Source organism: Arctopsyche grandis, chromosome 9 (genome assembly GCF_051622035.1).
Source record: "Arctopsyche grandis isolate Sample6627 chromosome 9, ASM5162203v2, whole genome shotgun sequence".
Classification (NCBI taxonomy): Eukaryota; Metazoa; Arthropoda; class Insecta; order Trichoptera; family Hydropsychidae; genus Arctopsyche; species Arctopsyche grandis.
The window spans coordinates 7,948,269-7,970,620 of NC_135363.1; the positions used below are offsets into that span (position 1 = coordinate 7,948,269).

A 22,352-nucleotide genomic window follows, 5' to 3' on the forward strand; every position below is an offset into this window, starting at 1 on the left:
TTCAACTGCAACTGAAAAAATTAGATTATTTTCATTGACTGATTGATATCAATTTATGTCTCCATTAGACATTTCAATACACGTATTATCAACGATCTAAACATCATAATGTATTTCAATATATTTTCCTATATTATTCAATTCTATAATTTTCCCCGTGCATTGAAACATTGAATCAAATTAGATTTTTTTTGTATATCAAATAGCTACATATTTCTATTGTCCGCCGCAGTTCCACGTTCAATACGAGCGCGGCCCAACAGTCATCGTCGATCAATCTTCGAGTCGTCTCCGAGAACAAAAGACCAATGATTATCATCGGACAATGGGCGATCTAATGACGACACAGCTTCCCCATTAATTCGGCGTCGGGTTTTCGACAATGCGACCCAATCAACACATTATTAACGCCTCCTATGTCACCGTGACAACTGTTGAACACGGTCGAGATCCAATATCGCACTCTCATCAACCCCTAGATCGATTATCTCCCCGAGGAAATAACAAAGAGGGGAGCGAAGGTGTTGAAAAATTCATTGCAAGCACTTTCTAAGTCCCTTTTCCATTGCAGATCCACCCCAGGTGAGCTTGAGGCTGGGCAGTACCTTATCGGCCGAGGACATCAAAGAAGGGGACGACGTCTATTTTGAGTGCCACGTGCACTCGAACCCACCCTGGAGGAAACTCTCTTGGATGCACAACGTAAGTTTTATGCGATTCTAATTAGATAACTTGTGGGGTGGGTGGAAAACTTTCGTCAACTACTAATTAACCGCGACGGTTCTAATTTCTCTGTCGACTTGATTTACACGCCACTTCTTCTTCTTTCTCTTCCTGGTTTGCTTTTACATCTCGGAACGTCATTACGTGTAAATATTCATCCCTTGACTTATGTGGAGCTCATTTTTAACAACTTTTACTAACATTTTCAGGTGCTACTTTAGTATACGGTCTACTTTAGCATGCGATCTACCTTTGAATCGCAGTCTACTATTTTTTTACTTTATCTATGTATGTACGTAGTAACAATAGATGAAGTTTTGTGATCAGGCGAAAATTCAAACTCGAGATTTTGACTGATTCGAACTCAGAATCGATTACTGATCACGTTTTAATGATCTAGAAAAAATGTGTGTATGTGTGTGTGTGTGTGTATTTTGGGGATTTTTTGAACACCGTTAGTCCTATCGAACTGAAACTTAGTATCGGTTACTGAAATTCTTATCGAAATTTTGAAATCGACTTATCGAAAATGCTGTCTTAGCTATTATTATTTCATAATGCTGCCGGTATGTGTGAATGCGTCTGTACTGTTCAATATAGAATTTTGTTTTGTGACTTTCTTATTTTCCAAAACTACATAGATAAAGTCATAGGTTGGTCACACCCGATTTTTTACTTTATCTATGTACGCAGTAAAAATAGATGAAGTTTTGTGATCAGGCGAAAATTCAAACTCGAGATTTTGACTGATTCGAACTCAGAATCGATTACTGATCACGTTTTAATGATCTAGAAAAAATGTGTGTGTGTGTGTGTCTATGTATTTTGGGGATTTTTTGAACACTGTTAGCCCTATCGAAGTGGGTTATTTAATATTTAAGTTATATAAATTATAAGGCATATTAAGTTATTTAATACAAAAAACTACGGGAAATGTACGGTCATGTATTTGATTTGCATCTTGGTCGTATATTTTTTCAAATGCCTTTAAATATAATTAATATATATTTAAATATTAAAATGAACAAAAATAAATAGTCCAAAACTTTGCTAACTAAAATTATCGTTACGTATATTTTCATATGGCGTGCAGATTTTTTATAAAAAATTTCGATTAATACAGTGATAGACCCGGTTAAAATTTCATCGGGTGTATTATAAGTAAAATCTACCTACTTACCTACATACAATCAATATAAAACATCAATAGAAATAATTATGATGATAATTTTCATCACATGGCGTTAAATGCTCGTGGCACTATTTTCCAAGAGGGAATATTGATAGCACACAGTATATAGACATAATGGCTTTTTCTTGATTCGTTATTATATTAGTACAAATGTAGGCAGTCTTGAACTGTGACGTATGTCGAATCGAAACGACTATTGTACTACGAAGAGCGTTACTTACACACACACATACACAGACAGATTAAGCCGATTATATTATCTAATATATAATTTCGAAAGAGACTTTGTGTGTACATATGTAAGGTTTGTTGATAATCGAAAACAAATCAAAGTTTCTGTGACGACGATTCGATATGGTTGAATATTATTTTTTTTCGATTCAAATAAAATTAATAAAAAACAAATTAATATTTACTATTAGATTCGCCATGTTGCTGTTTATGTAAAACAACTAGAAGATAATAAAGACAAAATGCATCTCCAATATTTTCGTCTTTTAATAATATATCAAAATTGTAACTTTTCACTTCCACTGCGTATTGCTGGACCTTGATTTTCATTAAATAAATTGGCACAGATGAGGTCATAAAAATGGGTGCCACTTTAGTATGCGGTCTACCTTCACGTTTTTACTTTAATATGCGGTCTCACTGTCTCAGTTCTCGCGTGTGACAGTGAGACTGAATAATACCGACCCTAAAACCCTAATCTTTAATGAATAGGGCCAACCCTTACTTAACTTAACCTAACCTGACCCTTAAATAAATAGGTGTTGGCTGCAAAGATATGTTTTTTTTTGTGAAAATATTGATGAAATAAAACATATCTTAGCAGCCAACACCTATTTATATAAGGGTCAGGTTGGGTTTAGTTAAGTTAGGGTTGGTCCCATTCATTTAAGATTGGGTTGTTAGGGTCGGTATTTTATTCGCTGCTGACGATATTTTGATAGAAATACTTAGACAATATTATAGGGTGGCAGGAAAAAACAAAAATCATAATAAACAGGTCGTTGCTACGGTACAAATAAAATTATTTGTAGTAACAGCACTTCTATTATTATAACATATCTCTGGAGTGAAGCTAATAAAAGCTTGTAAAAAAAAGGATATATTCATAAATAAGCTGTACTCTATGTAACATGTACGAATCTATACATTGGGTTGATAAATCTTAAACAGTATTTTGTAACTCTGCTATATACATAAGTTTGAATGGTGGGGCATTTTATCATGATGTATATAATAATACCTCGAGGCGATTTGAGTTGATGTACCAAACTTAAACACTTTGCAGCGAACTAACGACTCATGAAGTTTTCAGACGGAGCGTTTGATACACCTTTGTTTAATAGGGTTGATTCAACTTCAAAATCAGCCACGCTACGAGTCATCTCTATCTGCGATAGATATGTACACGAACGGTGTGGGTGAGTAGTTATCCCCCAATCTGGTAATATCGCATTTGATAAGCTCAACGATAATACGTCTCGTAAAATTCTGAATTATGCTGTTAGTTTGAAATTTTAAACGACTTTGTGTGTTTAACAGTCGGGTACTGGTGTGCGATGTCTGGGGCTAACTTGGAGCTTAACCTATGCGAAAGTATTAAGCGTGCTGTGGATCTGTTGTTCGGTTTAAGAGGGGTTTAAGTCGATTGTGGGAGGGCTGACTTATGTGTCAAAAGCGTGGCTATGTATTTTGGATAGATAAATACTGACAGTGTTATTAATTCGGTTGATTTGTTGGAGGGATTGAATCTTTACTCGACGTAAATATTTGAATATTGATTTTTCGTGAAATATTATTCAAATTCGTTATGGTAATTTCGTAGTGAAAATTCTCTTCAGTCTAGTTTGGCTATGTTGGAAAATCTATTTAAATGACAGTTCAATTTTATTTCATAGATGATTTGATAATGGAATTGCGGCTAAGATGTATTTCAGTTGTTTCTGTATCGTCTAAAGGTCACTTCACGTCAACAGCTCGGCACGACATGGCGCGAAAAAGACTATTTGAATTCAAAGTACACAGCATTGGTCGTTTTCGGCACGTCCATACTTGTTTTGGACGAGTGCAAAAGAGGCTGAATTTCGTGTTCTTCAGCCTTTCGAAATACAGCGATTTGTGTAATAAAAAATGATACAATGTTTGTAATTGTCTAGGAAGGCGCATTGGGGTTTACCTGTTAGGCCTTCCTATTTATTTATTTATTTAATTTATTATTTATAATAATAATAACAATAAAATGACCAGTGTGACCTGACAGGTTGCCCCAAAGCGTCATACCAGTTTTACAAAACAAAATAAAAACAATAAAAAATCTAATCATTCATCTCATTCAAATAGGCGCGTGTTGAATCTCAAGAAACTAACCAGCTCATCAACATGACAATTGAATAGGTCCAAATGCTCATCAATCACATTAAAGAACCGGATAGCCTTTACAAGAGACGAGTTATTGAAAGCAGACGTTTTCGCAGGAATAGGTTGGAAAAGTAAATGATGACGCAAAGCTCTACCGCATTCAGGCGCCGAAAATTTTAATTCCAATAAAATCGAAGAGCTGTCGATTCTTCCCTTTAATACTCCAAAGAAATATTTGGAAATGGCAATAATTCTTCTCGAAGATAGTGAGTCAAAGCCTAGCATACCTTGTAAAAAGGCAGTGGGAAATAAATAGGGGTAATACTTATATTTGTTCATATAAAGGCATCTAAGAAATTTTTTTTGAACTCTTTCTGTCAAGAGAGAGAATTTAATTTCAGTGGGACTCCAAATTAAAGATCCAAACTCCAATATGATCTGGACAAGCGAACAATAAAGTAACACCATTATACTCAGATCTTGGAAGTAGTGAGAATTGCGCAAAACAAATCCAAGCATTTTGGTAGCCTACACCACATCAGAAATATTAGTCGAAAATTTGAAGTCACTCCTAAACGGTATACCAAGATCAACAGTTGAGTTATATGTATCTATGTCAGTAAGAAGACGAATAATATAATCCAAATTTGTATAAAATTAATTTCTATTGATTGATACAAACGTTCAAAATAATACAAAACATTTCCAAAGTGATTATTTTCCATTTTTATTGAAACTGTACACTGCATAATTGTGATTAGAATTGTTTTATTCAAAACGATTGGAAATTGGAAGCGTACAATTGTGTAAAAATTCGATAGTCCTTTGCTGAAAAACTGTTGAAAAATCGTTGGCTTTTTTCATTGGACACATCAATTGAATTCAGTGTGCATTTACGGGGTCGAATTCGATAGGCCAACGTTTACGAGACCAATCATCCAACTTCAAATCGGTACTTCGGAATCTGTCTATGTATGTATGTACATATATATATACGTATGTATATATCAGTGGTCAAAAATTACGAGTATATCTGCCGTTCGGGATTAGGATGATTATAAATTACAGATCAATTATATCATGTCATGGTTTGCTGGTATTATCTGACGGTTGATTAGTTAAAGGTCCATTTATAATATATCTATACGGCAAATGCATTCAGGCGTGCGACGGGAAAATATCATTAGTGCATTTTCTATAGGTGCATTCAAACAAGTTAAATGTGATTCATACAAGGCCTATAAACAATGTACTAACGATGTTTCCATGTCGCGCGGTTGGAAGGGAAATCGCTGGAGAGAAAACCTCTGTATATGGAAAATAGTACCTATACAAATGTTTGACAAGGTGAAATCTACTATGCAAGGTAGTATGCATTGAAACAATTTTGCCATTTGATTTGAAAAAGGTTCTCAATATCTAGTCTGTATCCGTATGCATGAAAAGTTGAATTGTTTAATTAAATACTAGTATTGTGCCCGTTGATTTCAACGGATGGTATCGGAAAGGAATACACGAATCAAAATAAAGTTATATGTTATGTATATATAAATATAATGTTAGGTAATTTATAGGCACGCGCATTTATTAACGCCCCTTCGTATTTAAGACTACGATTCGAAATTAATTTTGGTTTTTTCACAGTGAAATCTAAAAATATCATTTGATACTAATGAAATTAAAAAAAGTCAATTTTTTTCGATATTTTGTGATATATTCAAGAGGTAGTGTCAAGGGTTGGTAATAAACACATATAATAAAATAATCGAATCGATTTCTACAAATGCATAGCAATTAAGTGGTTAATAGTAAAATTTTGAGTACGCGCATTACACGTTCGCCGATCCAACCCATTCACCCATTCGAAATGATAAATGAATGTGTGTATGTGTGTATGCTCCCATGCAGCGCATTTAACGCTGACATCACCCATTCCAATTCAGGTGCACAATATCAGGAGCAGATGTCAGACGCTTCCCGCTTCTCCATGTCTCCTCAACACGATCGGTCGTCACGCCAGAACCCTATAGCGGATGCTTCAAATGCACCCATTGGTCAGAATGTATCGCCGTTGCTCTAATTGGTCAAACGTTTTAGTCGACGTGGACCACTTCACGCTAATTGGCTGTGCGCCTTGTTTACGTGTATTTTATTAAATATCTCTAGACTCACCATATACTCTTGGCATTCAAAAGTTTGTTTTTTGAAATCTCTATATTGGTCGACACATCTTTACATACCCACATATGTACATACATAAATCACGTCCGTTTTTATATATATTATTATGCTCAATCATAACTACATGCATAGTTTGCAGGCGGGAATTTCCATAATTTGAATCGAAATCCTTACGTTTTCGGGGCTGGTAATTTTAAACGCGAACGCATACATCTTGATAAGGTGTGTGTCACTAAGACCGAGTGCGAGAGTAAATCTTCCTCGCAAATTCGCTACAGATGTTCACCGTCTCCTTCTGTTCCGGTCGTATCTTTCTCCGTTCTCGTTGTTGAGTTTTTCCCCGCGGTTTTCCGCGGCGTGTATCGGCGTCGCTTTATTTGTTTTTCCCCGGAACCGGATTTTCCCGCCGCGGCGCCGCTGGACCCGGTCGCGCGCGAAAAACCCGGACAAAAACCGGATCGGACTTTTCCCCGCCAACGTAAAGTGCCGCTTGATTCGTTTGTTTCGACAAACGAACGGACGGTGCAAAAAAAAAAAAACCAAAATAACAGGCGATTCCGGTTACTTTTTTTATTTTGTATTTCGAATCACTTATCGCGTTGGTTTCGAACGAAAGCCTCTATTTTGCACTGTCAGTTTTAAATCGTCGTGATGGACAGTTTTGTTTTAACAAATAATTCATCTGAAAATATCTATTCTGCATTATATGTATGTAATAGTTCTGTTTTCAATTAAATCCTTTCCAAACATTATTATAATACGTACATATATGTACATGCACATGTATATGTACGTATACTTATCTATAAATGTGGGCTCTAACTGTTTTCTTTATGAGATGTATAATTATCATGGTATAATTAAAAAAAATACCCTTAATAGTGGTCAAATATAATAGTTGAAAAACTGTTGATGCATATTTTATTAACATTTCAAAGTTTTATTATAAAATAATATAAACTTTTTCAGGGAGCAAAGTAAGCTATAAATTTTGTTAAAAACATGTCTGTATCAAAACATTTTCTCCCTATAATTTTGTTCTTTGGAAAAGAACCAATTATTCATTAAGCCCCATTTAAATGGAAGCAATCGGTTTAATTTGCAATTATTTGTATTATTCTATCAGCAAAAAGAAGTATTTTAAAGTTATATACCTATTTATGTACATATATATTACAGTAGAAGTGCATTTTCAGTTGTAATATATTCCAAATGGTGTTTTAGGTCATTCATATTCGAATACAATTCAACTAGTAAATATGTACTATGTGTATCTATGTAGTAAATATAGCTCTAAAACCGCAAAAACACTTTCAACAATGTGCGCCAGTTGTAATGTAACAGTATAGTTTTGACAGCTCTGATGTTTTTACGAATGCTTTAGAATTTAATAATGCGTTAATATTTGCTATAGGTATTACGAATAAAGGTAATGCGAACCTTATAAAATAACTCTAAGAATGTATTTAAAGCAAAAATGTAACTTTACTAGTCGGGTGATGTTTTTACGACGTCTCCATTTAACTTGGTACCAACATATAGTTGAACTGTATTTTCAGTTGTAATATATTTTGACCAGTTTGGAGTATAATTCGCCATATGAATCAACTTACATGGGTTAGATGGAATGTATTCCAACTAGTCAAAGTATACCAACTTGAAAATACACTTCAACTGTAACATACATATATAATAATATACAAACTATATTTCGAACACGGTATTCAATATATCGAAACTTGTAATATAAGCGAATGAAAGTTAATTTCCAAAATGCTGATCAATGCGTAAACCACACATGAGATAATTCTATAACGTGCATAAAACTTCACGAATAAAAGTTTGACCTGCCCATTAATTTTATTTTATTCTGAATTGAAATCCATGATAATATGTGCTGTGAATATAAATATACTTTCGTTAGTAGTATTAATTTATGTCTATTCAGTTGCTCAATCAATATTTAAATTACAATACGTACAAATGCAAATTGAATTCACCGATTGATTTTCAAATTAATATTATGAACATATATAAAAAAAATGTATTGGGAAGTTTGTAATAAAAACACGTCGTCAATGAGTGTGGAGCATAATCAAACGGCATTGTGCGTTCCGGATATTGAGTGTGACATATTCGAAATTCAATTTCTATCTTGAATTAGAGCGTATTGTTAACACACTGAAAGCGCTTAAGTTTCAATGTAAAACCGACGAGACGCCACTGCGCTCTTTCGCAAACCTAGATGAAAGGAGTACAGTCGGCCACTCGAGCGTCAACTTCATCTCGAAACTTCGAAAGCATGGTGTAAGGGTCGGGAGGAAAGGGGGTGGAGGGGGTTTCACCCAATCCCACTTAATATATTGTATTCGTACAAATCGGTGGAAACTCCCCCAGAGTTGATTTTTTTTGACGTTTTATTTTCAGATCGATTGCGACACTTTCGACGGTTGTTTGTGCCGATTGTTGAATGTGTTATTTTTTTATGTTTTGACTATTCTATACTGGTATTCCTCGACTTACGGCGGAGATACGTTCCTGAATTAACGTAGATAAGACCAAACTAATGTTCAATAGTAATTGCATGCCTGATAGCATTAGATGATAAACCAGTAGAAATAGTAAATAATTATTTACATTTAGGTCAAATAATTGACATGTCTGGTAGTAAAGATGAAGAGGTAAAGAGACGTATGAAATTAAATGGAATTTGAACGGATGAATGCTGTTTTTAAATAAAAAATGCCACTCTGCCTGAAGAAAAAGATCTTCGATCAATGCGTTTTGCCAGTGATGACGTATGGAAGTGAAACTTGGACATTGAACGCCAAGATGCTACACAAAATCCAATGCACTCAAAGAAGTATGGAACGCCGTATGCTTGGCATAACAAGGATAGACAGGAAGCGAAACACGTGGATGAGAAGCATGACAAGGGTAGTGGACATAGTGGATAGAGTAAAAAGATTGAAATGGCAATGGGCGGGCCACGTGGCTAGAAGAATGGACGAAAGGTGGACAAAATAAGTGCTTGAATGGTACCCAAGAGAATGCAAAAGGGTGAAAGGAATATCGCAGGGAAAATAAGTGGACACATTTTTATTTATTTTTTGTTTTCCGGTAGTCTTACATACTTTTTTACCACTATCATTAGTCAACACGAAATTGAGAAAATAAACATGTGAAAACAATAACGAACAGTTAAAATGACCATACGAGTTTGTTATCGTCGTACCACTCGTGTGAAAAATATTGTATTGTCGTAAGTCAAATTGTCGTAAGTCAAACCGTCGTATGTCGAACCGTCGTAAGTCGAACCGTCGTAAGTCAAAAACTACCTGTATAGTCTTTTTGAGATTTTTTTATTAATCTGTAGAATGATTGGATAAAAATTGTATCCTTGCTTGACAATGGTCGAAAGCTATTTATCTCATATTCGCAAAAATTTTACCAAAAATGGTCCAAAGGGTCGTTTTGGTATAGATCACTGTCAAGCAAGGATAAGAACTACCATACAATTTCAACGACATATGTAGGTCGAATTTATCGTTTTGAAAGGACTATCCCATATACGCGTCCCATGAACGCCACATTTTTTTATATATGTTTAAAACTATCTAAAAAAAACCATGTCCCATATTCACTGATTTCGATTTGTCTGATTTCGCCCTTATAGTTCGGCGAGCGTTATCTCAGACAGACACACATACAGATAGACAGACACACAAAATAGCGATATTATATAAATGATCTTAGCCAGCAGCATAGCTCGGTCGTTAAGCTTTTGCTTAGCGTCGAGAGGCGCCGGGTTCGATCCCATGAGCTGACCTCGATTGAAAAGAATTTTTCCGAGTATATCTGTAGTGTAGTTTGTGACTTCAAGTCGATCGTTTTCTATCAGAGTTTGCCAATTTTCTCTGATTTCATTGTTGAAACGGTTCCCGGTAAAATTGGCTACATATCCTTTCTACCTACTATGTCACCACTATTTGAGATTGATTAATGTACAATAAAATATATGTACAATTCATAGATGTCTCGTTAATTTGTAAGTTTTTCAGTGTGTCGTAATTCAGCGACTTGTATAATAAAAAAAAATGCTGCAATGTTTGTAATTGGCCAGGAAGGCGTATTGGGGTTTACCTGTAAGGCCTTCATGGTATATATATATGTAAAAATAATAAATAAATATACATACATATCAGTATTTTAAGTATTGCAATCTTTTTTAATTAATTTTTGTTTATACATATGTACATTCAATTAAAATTGTTCCTCAAACTTATTTGGTATAAAAACATGTTGAATATATATACATACATATGTACTATCGATGCGGTGCAAATGATCGAAAAGCGCCAGACAGACTGAACCACAGATTAACGACACGTGTACCTTATGCGTGTGCACTGCTCGCACTTACACTAAGCGAAATCTACCCGTCCCGACATACCTACCCTGTATACGTTCTGTGCTTCTGATACTTTGGTTCCGAATTTTTCCTTTTTAAATTATTAAAAGCTCGCCAGAAAGATCCAACTCCATTTTAATAATTGCATCTGTGCACATCGAAAGGTTACTCGTCATCTGATGTGCAATTTTTCATTCGTGAAGTCGAGAATTGCGTTTAAGGCAGCCATCCAGTGAATCTGTGGTTCAATATGTCTGGCACTTTTCGATCGTTTGCACCAAACCCATGTACTATGTATGTAAATTGAAATTTTTTACATTTACAATTTAACAGGTACTTTTATCGTGAAGTTCTAATGAAAACCCATTTTCCCCAATCTATAATAAGAAGAGGTATGTAAAATATAGAGTGTTGACAGCATCTACGAACAATTTTCCCATTTTCCGGAAATACATTTATATGTATGTATGTATGTAGGTATATACTAACCCGTGCTAAAAAGTCGTGTACAGGGGGGTGCGTTATTTTCGATCGCGAGGCAATTATGTGCGTCGGCGTCGGCCATCAGCGTGAGATTGCGCCCAGCTCCGCCGGTTAATAATGTAGTCGGGGGTAGTTTTTGCCCCGGGGCGGCGCTGCGGAATTCCCAGCATCATCGAGGCCGCCCCGCCGGTCGTTAAGTGCGTCGTTCCGCGGCGTTATTCAATATACAACCGCAGTAGGCGCCCGTTACGCGCCGCCCCTACCTACCCCTACGTACGTTCCGCCCCACCAACATTACTCTCCGAGGGGTGGGTCGGGGTGTGAGGGTCGTCAGGGTCATGGGGATGGTTCGGTGGCGGTTGGCTACGTGCAAACGATTTAATTTCACACGTGTCTGGGGAACTATCCGGCACACACGCACGCCCGCTAATTAACCGGCACTCGTTCGCGATACGGTTATTCAATAACAATTTATCAATGATTATCGCGGGCCGATAGCGACCCTGTGACAATAGTGCGCGCACGGCCCTGTACACATTCGCGTCGGACGTGCGAGTGTTTCTTTTTTTTTTGCTTATAAAATTTTTTCCACGTGTGACGTTTGAAAACTTTTGGTTTCTGTTTTTTTTTGAATGATGATTTTTTTTTCAATATAGGGATAGTAACCAAATCATGTGAAAGTCCCAAAAAATTTAACTTAAAAAACTTTTCAATTGATAATTTATATATGTATGTATGTACATATATAAGAATTCGCATACTCTGATATTGCTCTATAACAGTTTGGTTCGTAGTAATATGAAGTATGCTTCAGTCATAGGGTTTCTTTATTACCAAACCCATATACATCATTTAGAAGCAATTCTGAAGCGTTTTTTGCGCTATTTACCCCATAAGACTGGTCTTGTAAGATTGCTGCCAACTTATAATGACATACTCTGTTTTTTCAAGATCGCTAATTTGTCTCATCGCAGAAGGGTTTCTGATTTGTTACTTTTATACAATATAGCTAATGGTATCCTTGACATATCTGTTTTGAACTTAATTAATTTTAACGTTTATGCCCGATCCACCAGATGTAGAAATCTGTTCTATACACCAATTTGTCATAACAACACTTCATTTAATAGTACAATCGCACGTCTTTACGATAGTATGGATGATTGTCCCGACATTTTTGATGACTCTTTCATTACTTTTAGGGCTAAGGTGAAGAAGAAAATCTGTGGTTGATTTGCTTCTTCACCTTCATTGCCATTAATTGTTTATTAATTTTAATATGTTTTTGTAATTTTTCTTTTTCGTTTGCTTTATATTACCATGTGGTACTCACCGTACACGTAATTTAATATTTCTATATTTTTTGTCTCACTGTACTGCTTATTTTTTATATTTTATTCTGTATGTGTACTTATTTAAATAAAATCAAATAAATAAATAAATATATGTAAATAGACAATGTACATACTCAAAGACCTTTGCAAAAAATCATAAACGGCTTAAGTTGAGAGTAATATTATATTTTGTACTATTTTTTTGACAATTCGATGGAGGAACCGTTCAATAATTAAATCAGATAAATTGGCAAACTCTGATATGACTTGGAGCGCAAATATCCAAGTCTGACCAGGACTATTAAAGATCAGCACGGTATTGAACCCGGTAACCTCTCGGTGCTAAACATAAACGCATATACATTAATTATATTTTAATATACATAAATATATGTAGAAAAAATATTAAAATAAAATTAATATATTTTGCTTACGTTGGATATTTTAAAAAATATGAAATATCATATTTTTTAAAATAGATCAGGTGATATTTTGTTATTTTTTTTATCAATATTATTTATGTATAAAAATTCCAATTTAATGTAAAATTAAATTTTACTTTCCATTTCTTATAAAAAGTCGACAACTTATTCAGATTTTTTTGACATTTATAAATTTGATTATGTGATGATAATTTATTAATTTTCAAGGTGAAAATCTTATAAGAATGTATTTTCTGTTATTTTAATTTAAAAACAAATTCACTGAATTTTCAAGTCGAAAGATTATTAATTATTTAAAAATATGCGTTACATTTTCGCAAAATATTTAAGCAAAACTCTCGTTTAATAATAGATCTAAGGGTTGAAATAGAACCTACAAAGTGAGACTGGGGAGACGTATTGAATAATCAAATTAACCGGAAGTAGGATATCTGCGTTTGAGCTATCATTAGAAAGTGAACGGAGCTCCATCAATATTTAATTGAGTAAAACGAAGTAATTGATTTGATATTTTTAGTAAAATATCAAAATCAACCGTTTATATTATATGTAAGTGTATACACTGTGAAATACGTAATGTAGAATATTCAATGGAAAATATAATATAATATAATTTGGTCTCGGCGAGCTCGACTGAGCCTTATCTATAATTTGTACAATTTTCACGAGATTTCGAGTGGTTTAATACCATTATTTCCGCTAATTGTCAGTTATTAACGTGACAGTCTTCAATTGCCATTCACACCCCAGTCTCATCCCGGCCCGTTTCAACCCCCTTCAGTGGGGGGAGGGCTGGAACAAATGGAAACGAGAAAATGCCACATCAGCCCGTATCCGAGACAATTTTCGCGTTATTATTACGCACATCGACATTAGCAACGCACGTTAGCGTTACGGAGAATTATTTCATTCACAAACAAAATCACATTTGCGAACAACGTACCGTCAGCTTCATTATCGTGCGTACGATTATGATGAATTCATTAGCGAAGTGTCTCGCACGCATGCACAACGATAGTTGTAATTTAGTATACCTGCAGAGTACGCATGTTGGAGTGTGACTGTTTTAATTAATAGTATGTACATATGTACCTATATAATTATTTATTATATTACATTTTATACCAGGAAGGCGTCACAGGTAAGCCCCAATGGGCCTTCCTGGCCAATTACAAACAATACAGTATTTTTATTTATATAAGTCGCTGAATTACGTGACATTGAAAACTCGCAAATTAACGAGACATACATGAATTGTACATACATTTTATTGTACATTAATCATACTCAAATAGTGGTGACATAGTAGGTAGGAAAGATTTCAGCAAATTTTTAATCGGCAACTGTTTCAACAATGAAATCAGGGAACATTAGCAAACTATGATAGGAAACAATCGACCTGGAGTCACAAATATCCAAGTCTGACCAGCAGCACTACAGATATACTCAGAAAAATTATTTTCAATCGAACCCGGTGCATATCAATGTTAGGCAGAAGCTTAGCAACCGAGCTATGCCGCTGGCTATATACATATACATATGTACATATATATTAGGCCATTGATGGACCTAGTGGAAAAACTCTTTATAACAAGGAAATGAAATAAATAACTAAAAATAAAACTATCACTATTTGATCTGTGTACATATATTAAGCCTGTATTGGTTAGAAAGTTTGTTTTGATTTGAGGTTATGGGTTAAACGTCATTCTGTCAGATTCACCGGACAGTGTTGCCACCCTGCATAAAGGCCGGTGTGGCAACACACAAGACCGTTGGCTCAGCAAGCCTCCACAAAACTATAAATATTTATATATTAGAGATAACGAGAACCTATAAAGCAAATTTTATAAAATATAGAGTGAAAAAAGTTATGGGCGTTTAAATAATTAAATTTTGACAGCGAGATGGCAGGGCGAAAAGTAATGAAACTACCGATGTGAATGATGAATGTGACAGATAAACGTCACCGTGTAATACGATGCAGTATTTTCAAACGTGTCTAATACGATATTTTTTCACCATCGTAATTGCGGATGATTCCTTAACTTATATTGATGAGCAATATGGCAAAGTATGAAAACGATCGGATAAGAGATAAGGGATATAAAAAATGACCGCTTACACGAAAACCATGTGAAACGTATAAGAGGCTAGTAATAATTCATTGATTTTAGGCAATGTCCTGTATCTTTTTACTTTATCTATGTACAAGAGATGAAGTTTTTTGATAATAGTTTCGATTTATTATTATTAAAAAAAATAATAAATTCAATCAATAATCATCTATTGAAGTTTATTTCGGTCGATTATTATGAGTTTTGACTAATAAACGAGAATTCAAAGCCGCCGTTTCGCAACTCGCAATGGTCGTTTGTATGGGGAAGCGTTATTTTCAGAAAAGCGTAATTTTTTACATGTTCCCGTGACAATTTTGAAAATAAAAGTCGTTGATCGTTTTTGGGTAAGAATTTTATTAAATTTATTTGAATAGTTTTATTTAATTTCATTTGTTGGTCTACGAACCAACAATAGTTACATACAAAGTCTCTTTCGAAATTAAATATTTACTAGTGGTTTTACCCGGCTTCGTTCGGTATTTGTAATATAAAGCGCTTAAACATGACTAATCTAATAGTAAAACTTTTATTAAATTTATTTGAATAGTTTTAAGAATTCTATATAAATTTATTTGAATACTCATTTTTTTTTTATTAAATTGACTGTGAATTCATGTGATTCACTAACAAACAAACATAGATACAACGTTTTTGAGGGTTGCCACACCGGACTTTATGCAGAGTGGCCACACTTTTTATATATGTAAATATACGTACATATAAAATATATAAAGACATATTTACTTTTATTCAACACATTCACATGCTACCCAAAATATTTAAAGAAAAAAAACAATAAAAATAAAAAATAAAAATATATTTTATATGTAAACATTTATGTTTATATAAATGATTATTATTTATGTATTATGTGGCCACAGTGTCATATTGGGATAACTTGTAAAGACAAAGTGGTATTTGTTTATTAAAATAAAAATAAAAACTTATCATAATCCACCCAAACAAAGTTCAGGATATTCTAATAATTAAAAAATTGTTCTCATAAAAATATTGAAATTTTTGTTGAGTTTAATCGATTGTACCCCCAGTACAGAACATTGTTTAAAATCAATGATTTTTTTTATTTAATTTTAATTATAAATAACCGAGAGATATAAAGATACGTCGAAAGTGTTCCACTAGGTATATTGATGAATATCTGAAATTTACTTTTTTCACTCGGGCCTAGTATATTTGTACATATGTATGTATTATATATGTCACAGTGAAATTATATTTCAAGTGAAAATATATTTTCTCTGACGTTTCAGTGAAATCATTACCAGTTAAATTTTCAGGGTTGGTTTAATTCATTTAAAATTAGATTTTTAGGGTTGGTATAATTTAAGTGTAAGGATAGGGTAGGTTAAGTAAGAGTTGGCCCTATTCGCTTAAGATTGGGTTGTTAGGGTTAAATCGTTTAATATTTTTACTAGTGAAAATAAATTTCAACTAGTGAAAATATATTTCCACTAGTGAAAATCTAAAATCAATAAAAAAATGGTATTTATTTTATCATTTGCATCCAGTTTCATATGAATAAAGTCTAGATTTATCAACGCATAATGATCGGCTTATAATGATTTTGTGCAAAGCTTTTATTTAAATCGTATATTTGTATGAACTTGTACATATAATATATAAAATTAAAATATCAGATCCATAAATTCCGAATGTAATTTTACTACACAAAAAATTCACGCCCCCGATCAATCAACGAGCAATTAACGTCCGGCGATTTCGTACAAATATTTCGCTAAATCTCAATTTAAAAACGCCATTGTTTGCAACATCACTAAATTAATTATCGCGATAAAAATATTTTTCCGTTAAATTTAATTTCACTAAATGAATTTTGCAAATTTCATTAATCTGAAGTGCTCGGCATTTTCGTCGTCTCGGGGGGATAGAATTTTCATGACATTTTACATTTCTACGGTATGCGGTTACCTAGAGGGAGTTTTCCAGAAAACTCATAAAGGAAATCAAAATCATTTACATCGCTTGTTACCCAATTTCACAATATTCTCATTAATCAACGAATGTAATTAATATCCACGTATACGAATAAAATCCTAAATAAATTTGCGTGTTTTTTATGTCTACGAGCATTGATAAATCGACATCGTTGTAATATTACAGGGCCGTACGGAATCGTTAATATTCGCGAAAATTAGATTGATTGCCGTATAATTTTGGCAACCGGTGCTCGCCCGCGGAGACGGAAAATATCCATTACAAATTGAAAATTCCTCCAATTTGCGGATAACTTCGGATTGTGTGATTTAAATAATGATATTAGTAACAAGAGGCGAATACTAAAGCTGGCCCTGCAAATTGAATTCGACCACATACACAGAATGCGAGCATTTGATGCGCCTCTGAATGTGTCACATCCAAACGTACAAACAAGCAGGTATCTAATTTAAATGGTGAAATTGGGACACAGTTTACTGCGTATATACATATGTATGTAGGTATATAATTTTAGATTTGATTTGAATTATTACAAATATTTTTAAATTCACATCTGAAAGAAAATGTGACGAGGATTGGGTCACTGACGGAGATACCCATGTATGTATATACAACCACCTTATATGTATATATTCCAGTGAAAGCATATTTCAAGTGAAAATATATTTTCACTAGTGTTCTGTTACATATCTAATCCATGATTTTTTTTTAATAGGGGAAATCATTTACCGTTAACCGATTTATAAGAGTAGATGGTAAATTGTAATCCTCAGTCACAATACAAGTTTATATACATACCTGTATACATTTATTTATTTAAAGTTTGGACCATTGTAGCAATACAGGAATTCCTTATGCGCCACAATGGTCAAAAATATAAAAGAAAAGAAACAAAATAATAACAAAAGAAATTAGACATGATAAAAACAAAATATATATGTACACAAAAAATTTAACAAAATCATAAAAATAATAAGCTATATAAAAGAGGATAAGAATAATAATTACAAATAATAAAAAAAACAACAAAGAAGGGAATGTCTAATAAAAGAAAAAAGAGAAAGAAAAATAAATATAAACATATGTATATACACAGACAAGAATACGTTTATACATAATCATAAAAAATATCAAATATAAAATATAACATAAGGAATGTCTTGCACCTACAGCCAGTTCCAAAAATAAGAACCAACTGAAAATAAAAAAAACATCTCTCTGAGGCCCAAATGGAAGAGTAAATCAAAGTTCCATTCATAAATCACAATCAATCATGAAGCAATGATGAGCGCAGACTACCATACAAATGGGTTAGAATAATATCCGACAATTTACGCTCACGAAGGTGGACAATATCACATTCAGACTCAGCAGCAACGATTTCATTAAGAAGTCGAAGTACATGCATACATATATTACATATCTGATATTATATGATAAAAAGCGCTCATTCGCGCTTTTTGTAATTTGTTCTATTCGTATTTCCATTAATACAAGCGATTCATTGCGTTTGTATTTCGCGTTTTCAATTTCGGAATTGATTATGTCAAGTGAATATCATCAAATTTAAAATAATTCCAATATTATATCATTGATGAGGAATAAACTTTCAATTTTCTTCCGTATATAAAATAATAATAAGCGTAAAAATGAACATTTTACTAAACAGAAAATAATAATAAAAAAACAATGGCGCATCTGAACCGAAAGAGTTCAAAAGGAGAGGAGCCATAAATCCGATTGTAGTAATGATTTGTTCGGCCGCCTCGCCGCCGATAAAATTAATCGAGTGAAATGCATTCATCAATCTTGTCGGGGAAATTTCAATTGTCGGGGAAAAGCGGGCTGGTATAAATAGAGGGACGCCTCTGGACACCCCCCCTCCTCCCCCCTTGTCCCACCCCCCCATCACTTTGAGCAGATATCGCCAGCCCTTCTCAAACATTTACGAACGATCGCATTCCACAAGTCTATCAAACGGACTCTTCATTTGCGTATATAAAACCATTGACTGATTGCCCGAAAATGCTTTCATGTTTTTAGTTCGTTTCAATCAATAATAAAGTCATTTCATATTACTTACCAAAAAAACCTACGCTTAATGGTCAATTAAGGTTGAAAGCTTTTTCATATATTGAAAAATATTTCTAACTCGTATCTAAATCTTCTTCAAGGCGGCCTCTCGAAGGTTACTGCGATCTAAATGAAATTTTCAATAAAATCAAATCGCCTATATATTAGCTTTAACTGTTCACTTTTGAAAAATTATATTCGAAATGATGGCAACGTTAAGGTCGTTAGCAAATGCTTATGCTTTCTAAGGTAATAGGGTGGTTTATTTTATTCATGAGTATACTAATTTTATGTAAGCTAATACACAAGGAATAAAATTGAATGAAATGAATGTAATTTTTCTTCTAATTGTATTATATATATTGATAATACATAAAACGTATGGAAAATCAGGTTGAAATAAACTACATATTATAACAAAAGTTCAGATATCAATACTCTTTTATTTTATCCGTATAGTTGTACTCGTATATTATATTAAGTTATTTGTATAATATAATGCTTTTTTTTCAACCAAATTAACATGCATTAATAGAACTTTGTGCTCATCTCCAACTTTATCCCGGGAGACTTCCTTTGTCTAGTTCAGCTGCATTTTGTTTATCACTATTTTAGCTCAGTTTTCAACTGGATTATCAACTTAAATTATAATTTTAACGATATTTTCACGACAATACGTACAGTAGATTAAAAATTTCCGTACAAAAAGGAGGTTCGCCCACTGTGAAATTCTCAGCGTAGAAATTTTCACCATTTTCTTGCATATTTACTTTGTAAACACGATTAGAACTAACAATTGGTTTATGTACTACGTCCATTTACAATTCATACAAAAATTCATAAATACAATACTGTAAAACTTCTTGTTTACTTGTTTATTATTTATATTTTGACGATATTCGAGAAAAAAATTGATTTCATTCACCGCGGGCGCCGGGAATCGAACCTCGGACCCTCCGATCCAAACGCAAAGTCCTCATGAGCTCGCGTCACACGCCATATCCTCGCCCAGAATACGTGTTGTAAATACACATCATATGTATATGCACGCAATTTGTTATGTGTAATAATAATATTCAACGTTACGAGGTCAATGACCGTTTGTGTATAATCGGAAAATATTACATTTTTTTAACGTTAACTTTAAGAATTGCAAATTATTACAAATAAAGAATTGAAAACTATCTATGAGAGTCTACGAAAATAACGGTTCCGGTTCCGGATTTTTTTTTAGTTTTATACGGGTATATAATAATTTTATACCCATGCGATGATATTTCATCGGGCTATTCACTAGTTGTACATATCTCTAGAAGCGCAAATAAACTTTTAAGCAATATGGGCCAGCTGTAATATAACAGTTGGATTTTGACAGCTTTGATGTTTCGACGAACGCTTTAGAATTCAATAGTGCGTTAATATTTGCTTTAGTATTATGAATAAAGGTAATGAATACCGTATTACGATAATTCTACGAATGTGTTAAAAACAAAAATGTGACTTTCCAACTCAATTTAACAGTCAAATAACGTTTTCACGAAAGCCCAACCTCTCCATTTAACCTGGTACCAACCTATAATTAAACTATATTTTCAGTTGAAATATCTTTTGACCAGTTGGAATGCAATTCGCTATATGAATCAACTTGCGTGGGTTAAACGGAATATATTCCAACTAGTCTAAAATATATTACAACTGAAAACACACTTCAACTCTAAAGGTAACTGGTACCAGGTTAGATGGAATATATTCCAATTATTCAAAATATGTGACAACTGGAAGATACACTTCAACAGGTAATATGTTTTGACCAGTTCGAATGTACATAATTCCCCACATGAATCAACTTACCTGGGTTAGAAAGAATATATTCCAACTACTCAAAATATATTACAACTGAACATACACTTCAAATATACCAGTAGTTAGTACCAGGTAAGATGGAATATACTCCAAGTAGTCAAAATATATTACAACTGAAATATACACATATACATAAATGGGATGCAGTGCATACGCTCTAAAATCGCCAGACAAATTGAACGACAGATTAACGGACGTGAAATTAAAATGGTAATTATTAAAATTGAGTTGGATCTTTCTGGCGAGTTAAATAAGGCAAGATTCGATAAGTTCCGAATCTTGCCTTATTAAACTCGCCAGAAAGATTCAATTTTAATAATTGCATCTGTGCACATCGAAAGGTTACTCGTCATCTGATGTGCAATCTATCATTCGAGAAAACGAGAATTACGTTGAAAGCTGCCGTTCTGTTAATCTGGCAATTTTAGAGCGGATGCACCAAATCCACATAAATGTAATGTTCGTTACATATTTTACTGGCTCAGTCTATTCTAGCTGCTGACTACAAGTCATTGTTAGAAAGCGTCATTTATTATATATTTAAATTATTCAATGATACAAATATTATTGACAGTTTTAATATTATAATGTGTAACTAATTATAAGAATACCCACAGCGCTTTGACATAAATTTAATAAATCGATTACAAGTTGATTTCTTTCAACGACAGTGCTCTCTGGTAAAAACCAGTCCCTCGACATACCAGTAATTCATCATTAGGAAAGGTTCACCGTACAGTCGAATGTAAAGCCTCTTAGTACTAATTTAATTTAGAGGCACGTGTTGTCGTGTTTTCCAAGCTTTTTTATATTCCATTCGCTTTCCTTTCGGTATATTAGTTTGCGAGCCAGAAGCCACGTTTGTCGAGCATTTGTCGTGCGCAACCCCCATTTGCCGAATTGTATATCACGGTCGTACGAGATTCTACTTACTTGGGGATCAAATTTATGTAGTTACCGTGGCGTTGGCTCGTAACAACTATACCCCACATAGTGAGTACCGGGAATAGTGCCCCCCCGTCTAAATATCCGTATGGTTGTGTGACGTTCCTGCCATTTTATTTATTCATCTGTTCAAAATGGATACAAGCCGGCAAACAACGTTTAAATGCTCGAAATGCAACCGTGCATTTGCATTTTCCGACCTGAACTCAACACGTTGCACTTCACTCGGATTCTTGTTTT

The 22,352-nt window shown here is 33.8% G+C and overlaps 1 protein-coding gene across 1 annotated transcript in view; it reads left to right on the forward strand.

The window, feature by feature from the left end:
• side-II (sidestep II transmembrane protein) overlaps positions 1-22,352 on the forward strand; it is a 196,492-nt gene that overhangs the window by 83,995 nt on the left and 90,145 nt on the right. The window contains exon 8 of the mRNA XM_077438740.1: positions 572-702. Within this exon, the coding sequence (XP_077294866.1) occupies positions 572-702 (131 nt within the window). The remainder of the gene's footprint in view (positions 1-571; positions 703-22,352) is intronic.